Source organism: Aulonocara sp. 'chitande type north' Nkhata Bay, linkage group LG13, assembly GCF_057382095.1.
Source record: "Aulonocara sp. 'chitande type north' Nkhata Bay isolate Kocher_YH1m ecotype deep benthic linkage group LG13, A_spYH_male_GT1.1, whole genome shotgun sequence".
Lineage (NCBI taxonomy): Eukaryota > Metazoa > Chordata > Actinopteri > Cichliformes > Cichlidae > Aulonocara > Aulonocara sp. 'chitande type north' Nkhata Bay.
In genome coordinates this window covers 28,907,677-28,920,250 of record NC_141356.1, presented here as the reverse complement: position 1 = coordinate 28,920,250, position 12,574 = coordinate 28,907,677, and the positions used below count along the sequence as shown (strand labels likewise).

General features: G+C 39.0%; 1 protein-coding gene across 2 annotated transcripts in view; it reads left to right on the top strand.

The window, feature by feature from the left end:
• Window positions 1-12,574, top strand: part of eys (EGF-like photoreceptor maintenance factor) — a 196,468-nt gene that overhangs the window by 161,724 nt on the left and 22,170 nt on the right. For both annotated transcript variants that reach the window (XM_086259752.1, XM_086259751.1), the window contains one exon: window positions 1,763-1,986. In XM_086259752.1, the coding sequence (XP_086115878.1) occupies window positions 1,763-1,986 (224 nt within the window). The remainder of the gene's footprint in view (window positions 1-1,762; window positions 1,987-12,574) is intronic.

Genomic DNA, 12,574 nt, shown 5'->3' with positions numbered 1-12,574 from the left:
TCTGTTTTTATTGTGGCCAAGTTTTACTCATCTAAACTGGCCTTACATGTGCATAAGAAGAATATGAAACAGATTCCACACTGCCTAGCCCTGCCTTCAAATAAAATTCGAAAATGAGCACACTGCTCGTGTGAAAGCGGTGCTGTGGGTCCACTTACAAAGTCATGAATTTTACATTAGTGGGGCTTTTCAAATGGACTCCTCTCATAAACATGGTAAACATGCTTGAAGGCACCATAAAGTCATACATTATATGAATCCTAAGCTTTTTTAAAGATACTTTCAAGGTCCTTACAAGTGTGGCTTCATTGCACATACATTCACAGGAACCCTGTCATGCATGTCTCTTTATAGGCTTTTAAATCTGCAGCGGTTATGTCATTTAAAGCTTGTATTGAGCCAACGTCCTAAATGATAATGTGGTCTAACACTTAAGTGTCCCTTCACTGAACACCTCCACTTCAGCTGTCCAACACTTCCTCCGATGCCAGCAAGCAGTTATGACGAGTGCCAAGGATGTATAAATTCTGACATGACTGATGTGATTTTGTAATGGCAGAGACGAAACTGGAAACAGTAATATTCAGTGTACTTTGAGCTCTTCATACTGTTAACATCCAGTATATTACATGACAAGGTTGCATTTTATCACTAGTGGCAAGTGGCAAATGAGCTTTTTTAATCTCGTTGTTAACATCCGGTGTCCATAATTTGACTCAGAAATGTTCACATCAACACATTTCTCTTTTATTATAGTTTGTTTTGTTTTATTACCCATAAGACCTCAGAGTAAACCACAGGAACAGTTAGAATCTTTTAGGACAGAACTTGAAATCTTCTGTAGGTTGAAGAGAAATGACAAAATGTAAAGGAAGGAAATTTATACAGTACGATGGAATAAAATATAGGCACTTTTATGCTTATGTGATGTACTCGTTTGTAGCATTTTTGCAGACACAGCTGCAGTTGTTAAGTTGACTGTTACAAAAGAATAAGTTACAGGTTCACACAATTTCTCTATATTAGCCAAATGTTACCCAATTACCGCACATCAAAGGAACCTACCAGTGTTTTTTGTTTTTTTTAATGATCATTATCTCTAGATATGTGACATCCAAAGAACTGAAAAAGAAAACATTACTCGGTGCTCATATTTCTCTAAACCTACGAACGCATTAATTTTGATGGTTAGTCTCACATTAAACATGGAATACATTAAATGCCCAGAATCCTCACTTCCCTTGCACCCACTGTTTTTTTTCCACACGCCATCCACTGCCTTTAATTACCCATTAACTTCACAACTGGAGGATAAGTTTTAACATAACAGTTAAAAAAGGCACAACATTTAAAACAAACAAACAAACAAAAAACAAACATGGGGTCTAGTGTAATAATGTAACAGATAGTGTAACTGACTTATTAACAAGAATAAAAGTTAGAGTCTAGGTGATACTAATACCGCATTACACCAGAGGGTAACAGTAGCTGAGTCTGTTATCTTTCTTCTTCATCATCTCAGGATACATTAAGGTCCTAATAATGTAATAGCAGTAATAATTTCACTCACACACACACACACACACACACACACACACACACACACACACACACACACACACACACACACACACACACACTGTGTTTTCATACCTTTGTGGGGACATCTAATTGACATAATGCTTTCCCTAGCTGCTTACCATAATATATACTGCTGATCACTTATGTGTGTTAATTATTTATTTATTTATTTATTTTACAGGGGACCTTTGGACCCATATTTCTTGGGGATGTTTCATCTCGGTGGGACATGCATGACAAGAGTGAAAAAGCAGAGAAGAGATTCATTGGTTGTATCAGAGAACTTCAGGTCAACTCAAAGGAGATTTACCTGATGGGTGAGGCAGTTAGAGGGAGAAATATCAAGAACTGTGACCCTCCTGTCTGCCAGCACTTTCCTTGTCGTAATGGAGGAACTTGTATCAGGTAACGGGTCACTTTTTACCCTATTAAAGTTTACTTAATTATCTTTAAACCTGAAAGGCACAAAGAATATAGGAAATCCAACTGTCCTTCTTTATGGAGTAATAATACATTGGACTCAGTAACTTGACGTGAACTGCACCAGATTTGTATAGAAGACTGAAATTGCCAGAATCAAAAACCAAGAAAAAAAGAAAATAAATAAATCAGTATATAAATTAGAATGCCATTACATGCATAACTTGAATGTATCACATAAAATAATGTAATTGAAACCAATGTTGGTATTTATGTAAATATGGCTATTCACTAACCAATTCTTAATGCAAAACTCATCAGTTGTCAGCCTTATTATATCAGCACTGATCTAATTCCAGTGTGGGCGTACTGGAGGGTAGCTGTGCTCTATGGAACATTGGCTTGTGCCGTGCTATCAGTGCAAAAACAACAAACAAACAAACCAAAAAAAATTGTAACTTGATTTTTTGTTTTATTAAGCGAGAAAAATATTTGGCAATTTCTATGATAAACTGTCATCACACGACAGACATTTTTGTCTAGTTTTGATCTAAATTAGCAATTTCTGCTCTTTCTTGTATTCTAGTCACAATGATGCGCGTTATGAGTCATTGAAATGTCTGTAATGATGTCTGGAGCAGGCGGGTCAAGAACACTTCATAATGCTGTCTTTCTGCAGTAAACAAAAATAATTTCAATTAGCAAGCTGATTTATTTTTCTTCTTTTAATGGATGATGGCCTTCTCAGAAAGCTTGTACCAAAACACTGATTGCACTATGAACAACACAAAGAAAGGGGGTTCAGGTGAAAAAGCAACTGCTGGCTTTATTATATTGCTTTCCCTCAGCTTTTCCATGTCATGGATTCAAAAAGGTGCTGGGAACATTCCTCGGAGGTTTTGGTCCATATCTTTATGATATCATCACACAGTTGCTGCAGATTTGTTGGCAGCACATCCATGATGCCAATCTGCTATTCTGCTTCCCTAAGAATCTCTATTGAATCAAAATCTGGTGACCTTTGGGTACAGTGAACCCATTGTCATGTCCAAGAAAGCAGTTTGAGCTTTGCGACATGGCAAATTATCCTGCTTGAAGCAGCAATCAGAAGATGAGTACACTGTGGTCATAAATTGATGGGCATGGTCAGCAATAATACTCAGGTAGGCTGTAACATTTAAAAGATGTTTACCTGAGGCCCAGGTATGTCAAGAAAAAACCCTTGCCGCTATAAAAATGATGGTCTTACCAAAAATAAATTATTTATTCTCAATGATCCCAACTAAACCGCCACAAGATTGGTTCAGATCTCTAGATTCATATATGTCCAAATTCCTTTGGAAAGATAAACCCCCACGTATAAGCTTAAAAACACTACAAAAGACCAAGGATAAAGGAGGATTAGAACTACCTAACTTTCGGCACTACTTCTTAGCCAACAGGCTTCAGTTTATCTCAGGATGGCTAAAACATACCCTCTTAGATGAACCTTGGCTAGATGTAGAACAAGCACTTTGCAATAATCTAGAGATTTCAGACCTACCATTTATCAGCTCAAACATCCATGAATGAATGCTTCAAAAGCATCAACATCAGCTCTTCTCTGACAGCATGGTGGGAGTTTCTAAAATTGACGGAGTCTTCATTAATCCCATGCAAACGTACACCTATCTGGAACAACCCTGACATATTACAAAACAATAATATGATAAACTTTCCAGATTGGAGTGGTAAAGGAATCAAATATTTAGAACATATATTAGAAGGAACAGAATTTATTTCATTTGACGGACTAGTTACACAATATGGGATCAACAAGAAAAGATTTTTAGAATATCAACAAATTAAATCCATAGTAAAAAAGAAATTTAAACCAGATCAAGTTGAACTACAAACACCACCAAGTGTGGTTCAATTTCTTACTCTTAAAACCCCAAAATTACTATCCAAAATATACAGAATGCTTTCTAAAACAGATGAATCAATATCACTTCCTATTGCAAAATGGGAAGCGGATTTATCAGTTAACTTAGACCTAAACTTCTGGTCTCAGATTTGCTTAAAAACCTTTCATCTAATTAGAAATCCCAGTCTTCAATTAATTCAATACAAAATATTACATAGAGTGCACTATACAGGGCATCGGATGTTCAAGATGGGCTTTACGTCTACCAACAACTGCTCACACTGCCAAACCAATTCACCGGACAATTATATCCACGCTCTTTGGTTCTGTCCACCAGTTCAGAAGTTTTGGCGCGAGATATGTGAAGACTTATCGAAGTGTCTGAAATGTAACATTCCAACTTCCCCCTTAGTGTGTTTGTTGGGCAGCTTAGATAATGTCACTTCAGAAAAGAATATAGCCCATATGGTTTTCACTGCCCTATGCATAGCCAAGACAACAGTCCTCATGAACTGGAAAAATAAAAATAATCTTAATTCTAACCAATATAGAAATTATCTATTAGATTACATTAGTCTTGATACAGCCTCTGCCACCACATCAGATCAATTGCTCTGGGCTCCTTTGATCAGCTCCATCCCCTAGTGGGGGTGGGGGGTCATAGTTTGGTCCCGCCTTCACTGTTGTGATTGGTGTGGGGGTAGGGACAGGCTTAGGGTGTCGGGGGGTTCCCCAGGAGCATCTTCCTTGGAGGGCTCAACCCGGGGTTGCGGTCATGGCCTATTAAGGGCTCTGTTGGCTCTTAGGTGATGGTTTCCTCGTGGCTGCGTGCAGCGGGGCTAGGGGAGGGTCTGTGCTGACAGACGTGGGTTACTGACCTGGTAGCCTGGCTGCCCCTGGGTGGGTCCAGGACGGACGTGGGGTTCTGGGGGTGCTCGGTCTCTGGGCTGGGGCCCTGGCTGGGCCTTGGGGGCTTGGGTCCTGGTTGGTGTGTTGCCGGGGTTGTGGGCGGGTGGGTGTATGGGGCCCCAGCCCTGGCGCAGGGTGCCGCCAGTGCATCAAGCCACCTGGGGGGCTCTTCAGCTGGTGGGGGAGGCTGTTACATCTTGCAGGAGGTCTCCTCTCTTCAGGAACTCACTCTGCAGGAGTGGGAGATACAGGAGAGGTGGAGGAAGATCTCAGCCTGGGCGTCTATTGTTTTGTGTAGTCTGGAAGATGAGTGGATGATGGGGTGGGTGCAGTTTTCTCTGTGGTGGGGTCGGGTGGGCTGTCCCGGGCTCTGTGGGGCCAGGCGGCGCGGCTGAACCGGGCCCTGGTCCGGATGGGCCTGGGACCCCTTAAATACAAGCGCGCTCATGCTCACAGGTGTACACACGGGTGCTCACACACACAAACAACACCCTTTTTGGCTCCTACCTCAAAGCACACTGTGCGCTGTCCATCTTACGTGCTGCACAATAATGTTTAATATTTAGTATTTACTGTTATATTCCCATAGATCATCGTGATGTTGTTTATTCTATTGCTCTCTTTTTCTTCTGCTTGTTTTCTCTCTTTTCTTTCTCAACAGGTGATCCAGGTGATTGATATATGTATTTTTTGTCTGCTTATTTTGTTGGTTTTTGTTTTTTGCCCTTCGTCCCTCTTCTCCGCTGTTTTTCTTTCCCTCTTTCTTTCTCCCCTTTCTTTTCCCCAGTCAAGTCTGTCCCGTATTTAGCAAGTGAAAATAAAATAAAATAAACAATAAAAGGTGAATCAAATAGACCATAATGGCAAGGCTGGGATGGTCTATTTGGTAAAGTAAATCCGTTGGGCATCTTTCTTCGCCTTTAGACAATAATTCTGATGGCAAAAGAGCCAAACGGGACAGGCAAAAACCGTCATTAAACCACCAGCAGCAGCAGCAGCCTGAATCATTAATTCAAAGCAGGATGGATCTGATTAACATGTTTTTATGTTATATACCCCACATTTTGACCCAACCATCTAAATGTCACAACAGAAATTCAAGACTCAACTGAACAGGGAAGGTTTATCCAATTTGCGACTATCAAATTTTGATGATGCAGTGTGAAATAGCTTCAGTTTCCTCTTCTTAGCTGAGATGAGTGGCATCTTGTGTGGTTTTCTGCTGTTGTAGCCCATCTGCTTCAAGGTTTGATGTGCTTTCAGAGATGCTCTTCTGCATGCATTGGCCATAATTAGTGGGAGGATTTTTGTGCTACTGTTGCCTTCCTGTCAGCTCAAAACAGTCTGACCGTATTCCTCTGATCTCTGGCATCAACAAGGCATTTCCCCCCTGAGAACTCCCACTCACTGAATGTTTTCTTTTTTTCAGATCATCCATTCTCTGTAAACCTTAGAGATGGCCATGTGGGCAAATCCCAGTAGATTAGGACTTTCTGAAATACTCAGGCTTGCCCTGCTGGCACCAACAACCATGCCAGGTTCAAAGTCACTTAAACCACCTTTCTTCGCGATTCTGATGCTCAGTTTGAACTGCAGCAGCTCGTCTTGACCGTGTCTACGTGTTTAAATGCTCTGAGTTTCTCCCACAGTATTGGATGATTTGTGTTAATGAGCAATTGAACAGGTTTGCCTAATGAAGTGCTTCTCAGTGAATGCATACTTCATAATTAGATCCTTTAAATCACTTTTCTTTTAAATTAGCAACATATTCACATTACATCTACATTACAGGTGGGTTGTTTTGCAAGCAATGTATTTGTACACATACTCTTGGGTGTCTTTCTCCAGCACAGTATGATATGTGAAAAGAGCAAGCCAAGGATCAGTCAACCAAGTCTATGACTTATGGATGAGGCCATGATGTCCAGACTTTTACTTCCTCTAAAGCTTCAATAAAAACACTGGACCCACAGTTCTTGTGATGCAGCTTTTGTTATGCTCTTCCTGTGTGGTAAATGTCTACATCTCTACATCATCCCAGAGTCTGTAACATTTGTTCTATTGAGAATTTCAAAATTTGAACTTATGAGTATTCTGCCTCAGGTCTCAAATCTCCTGAAATAACATGTTCTTGCTCTGAAAAGTCGATGTAAAACACAGGACAGTAAATAACAGGAAGTGCTGCTGCTTGAGTTCCTGCCATGTGATTGTTTGATTAGATATTTGCATATTTTGCATTGACAGCCAGTTGAACAGGTGCACCTCACAAATTGGCCAGTTAGTGTGTTTTGGTCTGTTTAGAGCTGTGATTTCTTCTAAGGGAAATGGATCCATTTGTCTCAGGTGTACTATTTAGCCTATTTTCTCTGAGCTTATTGTTTTGGGTTTTACGAGCCAAGATTTTAAATCTGACTTTATTGGTGTCATCAGTGCAGTCAGCTGTTTTCAGCTAAAAGGCTCTAAAATCTTATTTTCCATTGTCTGTCAAATATTACGACAAGAGGTATCAACCAGCAGGTAAACATACATTTACTGGATGACGGGAGTTATTTCTCCTGGGAAATGATGAAGTCAAATGAGAGAGAAAAGAAAAGAGATATTGGATTTTAATTCATCAGGTCATCAGAATGTGTCGCAAATGAAATACAGCGTAACATCTGCTGGATGTGTGATCTTCTGTCATCTTGAAAGGAGGCTGGAAAGATGACACATGGGTGTTGTTTACAGCTTCAAATTAAAATCTCCCTAAAAGAGTAATGTAGCCATGGCCAGTTAATTTTCGCTTTTTCGTGTCAATTTTCTCTTGTCCACTAAAGGCAATCGCTACGCCAAGTTAGTCCTGCATGCCGAGGTGAATATGCAAAGATCTGCTCTTCCTTTATCTTTATCTAGTGCAGCTCATCAGACTGCCATCAGGCCCCACTTACCAGCCATTTTGCCTGTCTTTTTAAATATGCATTAACTACACATGATGCTCTTTCACCTTAGGTAATCCAGAAAATAGTTACTCTAAATGCCTTCTTCATTGTGTTATGACACTATCAATTAACAGATGCATTTATTCAACAGGAAATGAAAAAGGACACCATGAATATTGGAATGTGAATAGCTCCAAGAATACCAATTAAGAGCTGGTGGCATTGGCTTGTCATGTGCGAGAGACTGGGCCTTGCAATTATCTGTGTGATGAATACGCGTTATTGCAGTATCCTCTTGAACCACACAGCATGCGGAGGTCACCAGGAGTTCAGAGAGCTCTGGTCTATGTGGTAGTTGCCCTGAATTGCACTACTGCAACATAATAAGATGAATAAGGACTTTTATCAGAAGTTCAGTTGGGGTGATTTTTACCACTGCCTGCTTTTAATGTGGCTCCTGTTCATTTAGGCAAGTAGAAATATCAATATTTTTATTACTCCGTATATCAAAAGCAAGCAGTTGAAAACACCCCAACAATGCTGGAGATTATGTGGAGACTGGAACGCCAATCACTCACATGTGTTTTGGAAGTGTAAATATATTAAATCATATTGGGAAAGAATCGCGGCAACAATGACGAAGGTGCTGGGGTATGAAGTACTGTGTGAGGCACGAGTAATGTATTTTGGAATATGGGAAAATGTAAAAAAGGAGGACTGGTATTTGTTTAAGATTATGTTGTTGTCAAGCAAAAAGGTGATAACAAAGAATTGGCTGAAAAGCGATCCTTTAAAACTGGAAGACTGGATGGACGTAATCGAGGACATATATACAATGGAAAAAATGACTTACACTCTGAGACTGAAATCTGACAAACACCGAAAACAGTGGACAAAATGGATAATTTATAAGTCTCAGTCAGCCTTATAGGGCGGGACCTCTCGTGGTTTTTTTTTTTTTTTTTTTTTTTTTTTTTTGTGTGTTTGTTGTTGTGTTATTATTATTATTGTCTTGTCCGTATGTAATACAAAGGAAAAAGTACAAAATAAAGAGTTAAAAAAAAAAAAAAAAGAAATATCAATATTAAACCCAAGAGGATAATGGCTTGTGGCTGCTGTGTGATACATACACATTAACCAGCCAGGCAATCAGCACCTGAAAACTGTGTCCTTTTTATCTTCAGTGCCAGCCCTGCGATGGTTGATATCTGTGTCGTTTATAAATCTCGGCTGCAGGTCACACAGGCAGATGTTATTAGACCGAGTGTCAATGCAGTTTATTTTCAAGACATATACACGCATATAATCCTATTTTCAAAAAGGTTAGAAGACAGTGTAAATATAAGCAGAATGCATGGATTTGCAAGTCATTTTAATACTTTGCTTTATTGATAACAGCATAAGAAAAACATTCTGTTTATATTTCAGCTGTTACTTGCCGATATTATACAGACTTCTACCACACAATTGTGTCAATGGCTTCCAGCTTTGCATTCAGAGACTTCTTTAGATTCCGTGATTTATTTAATGATATTATGCACCTTGCATAATTAAATAGCCACATTAATTGTGCACACAAACAATATTCTTAAATTGTTGAACTGTTCGCCCACACTGTGTTTTACAGCACCCTGAACCCATCTCCATAGTTACTTCTGAAAGCCTCTCTGCGATCCTCTTTTTATACCCATTTATTGTTTAATTGGAGGTAAATGCGCAGACCTGATTTCATACAGTTAGATAATAAGTCAAAAGGCATCATGATGATTAGATAGTTTTTTAAATAAGTGTCTTGTCCCTGGATACTCTTCTCCCTGACTGTGAGTGTCCTGCTGGGGTGCTGATGCTGATGGCATCCCAGTATGCCTCTCTCTGTGCGTGCGCTGAACCTTTTGAGTGAGCAGTTGGCAGCGCCTGAGGGTGTCTGTGGTTAGGCTGCGAGCATTAGGAACCGATGTTTACTCTCCCCAGCGAGGTCCTATTTTGTCTTTTTGTGCTTATATCTAGGCCTTGTTTGTCGCATAAGCAAAATTTGATTTCAAGGACTTTGGAAAGTAATACGGCAAATAATTTTCTTTATAAAATAACAGCTTTTATACTGCTTTTTTAACCATAACACAGGATTGTATCCCTCTGTCTTTGTCTAATTTAAAATTTCCACAATGATCTCAAACAAGTAAGTGGGGCAGATAGCATGACAGGAAAAAAAAAATAAAAAATCAAGTTAGGGGGCAAAGAATTTTTTTCTCAGCCCTTTAAGCTTATTATCCAACATGTCAAGCTACTTCTTTAAGTCCATCTATCAAACCGGTAAAGTACAGTTGATGAGAGCTCTAACAAGGATGAAAATGACCCCAAAACCTAAAACTTGAGCTATAAAACCAAAGCTGAATTAGATGAAACATACTGAAATTCTGAAGGTAACTGCTGAGTTAGAAAATGATTCTCTGTGAGCCTGTAACTCTGACGAACACATTTCTAATAAAAGCATTTCTGATTTATTGTTAATGGAAACTTATTGATTGCAGCTGCTTTAGTGTATTCATCATGGAGTGAGATTGTGTGATCTTCTCAGGGAAGTAAAAGGAAACGAGCTGATGGTCTACAAGGATAATATAGGATAAGGATAAAATGAACAGAGCACATTGTATTCACACTCAGAGGAGAATATGTGCTAATTGGTTGAAGTAGAGATTCTGTGGTGGCCGTGTTTTGGTAGCACTCAGTCCTCCTCATAAGTTCACTTCTGGCAAGTGTTCTTCACAAAGAAAGTGCAACTAATTTTACCTTAATCAGACCTCCAGCTATGCTTGTTTCAAAGTATCTATAAAATAACTCAAGGTCCAAGAAACAATTATTCCACTTCAACATAAGAAGCATTCTGAGCACAGTTGTGGTCTCAGAAGGATATTTCCAAAGAAAGCTCGCTCATTACAGACTTTATTGCATTTGCGTCTTTGAATTTTGGAGGACGAGTGCGTTCAAAACAATTCTGTGAAGATTTTTTTGTTAACTTAATTTTTATGTTGGTTTGTTTGCACTAGTAAACATGTTTAAAATAAGTTCCTGTATAACCTTGACATATTATAAGTAACAAATAATGATAATAGGTAAATGGAAGCAAGTTGCACACAACTCAATATGAAAGGAAAATGGCATTCAGCATTTAAATTTCCCGTGAGATCTGTTTTTTTTTTTATCATTATTTTGACTCTAAATAAAGTGTAATGAAATACAATAGAGATTTTAACATGACATCTGTATCTCTCTATTGCTCTTACTAAATTCATTAATTAAGACTAAAACGCTAATGTGTTAATCAGTCTCTCAGTACTTTTTTAACACCCCCATCTAATGCTTCCTGCTGAAGATGTAAATCTTTTAAAAGGAGCCACATTTTAAATGTAGGTTAATTCTTCTTAAAGGCTAACAGATTTCCTGAAACAGCTGTGCGCTGTCACTCAAGCAGCAATAAATCCTGCATTTGCTGAGCGCTAACATGAGTTGTGGACAGATTTGATGCTCGATTGGCCTAAATATTGACTAAAATATTGATTTACTATTGACTTAAAGTAATCTGCAGCGGTCATGTTCATTGCATTTAACTACCCTGAAAACACCAGTTCAGTGACGCTGGTCTTTCGTGTGTGAGAGGAAAAAACAGCTCAGTGAAAAAGGTTTCGGTAGGCTTTGTTGGCAGAAATAAAATAATGTACGGCAATATTTTTTTTTTTTAAATTAGGATTGGTAGTTGTGTTATGTTTCATAATGAAACAACTGAAGATTCTTGACATCAAGTATTGTTTTTGACGACTACCTCTTAGCCACAGTGTTTCTGGTTAGCCGGAATTCAAAATTGTAATGTTTTGAAATTTGTTTATACCAGATTTCTCAGCAGAGTCAGTCGGCAGGAATGATTATGTGACTTTGTGAATGCTTCCTCAATGTGTTGCTGCCATGGAGAAAATAATGTCTCCTGTAGAACAGCCAAGAATTACAGCTGTCATGGATGATGAGCTCAAAAAGAGAGAAATTGATTGTATCGCTTTAAGAGCCTGACAGTGTGAGTGTGTGACAGATAGGCACAGGACACACAAATGTGAGTTTTACATGATGAGGACTCGCTTCACTTTGGGTTAATGTTATCTCTTGAAAACTTTCCAACAACTCAGCAGGATAAGTGCAACATGTTTCATCTCCTAAAAAGTGTTTTCCTCAAACTCTCTTAGAAAGAAGGTAGCTTTACCAACATGCTCGTGTCCTTGCAAAATAATAATGATGACAAAATGTGTTGGTTACTTTTCGGTTGTTACAGGCTAGAAATGTTGTTATTTCACCTTTCATATATAGATAGGCCTATTTTTCTGCTGGTTCTTCAAAATCCCTGCAAGATTAAACAAAGTTAGGACATTTACACTGTAAATGTCCAAAAGGCTTTTGATCAATGCCATCATCAGACACTTTGTTAGGTCCACCTGTTTAACTGCTCATAAACGCAAGCATCTAATCAGCCAATCACATGACATGACATGTTTATATTGTCAAGACAACCTGCTGAAGTTGAAATCGAGCATCATAATGATGAAGTGACTTTGACTTTAGGTGACTTTGAATGTGTCATGGTTTTTAGTGGCAGACGGACTGGTCTGAGTATTTCACATCTACTGGGATGGCTGATAACAGGCTGATAGGAAGGCAACAGTAACTCGCATAACCATTAAGACCACCACACTGGATGTGGTCTTCTGCTGCAGAAGCTGTTGTGCTGCGTCTGCACTTTTGGGATGTGATAGAACAGGAAATTTTTATAAAGGATGTTCAACCAACAAATCTAAAGCAA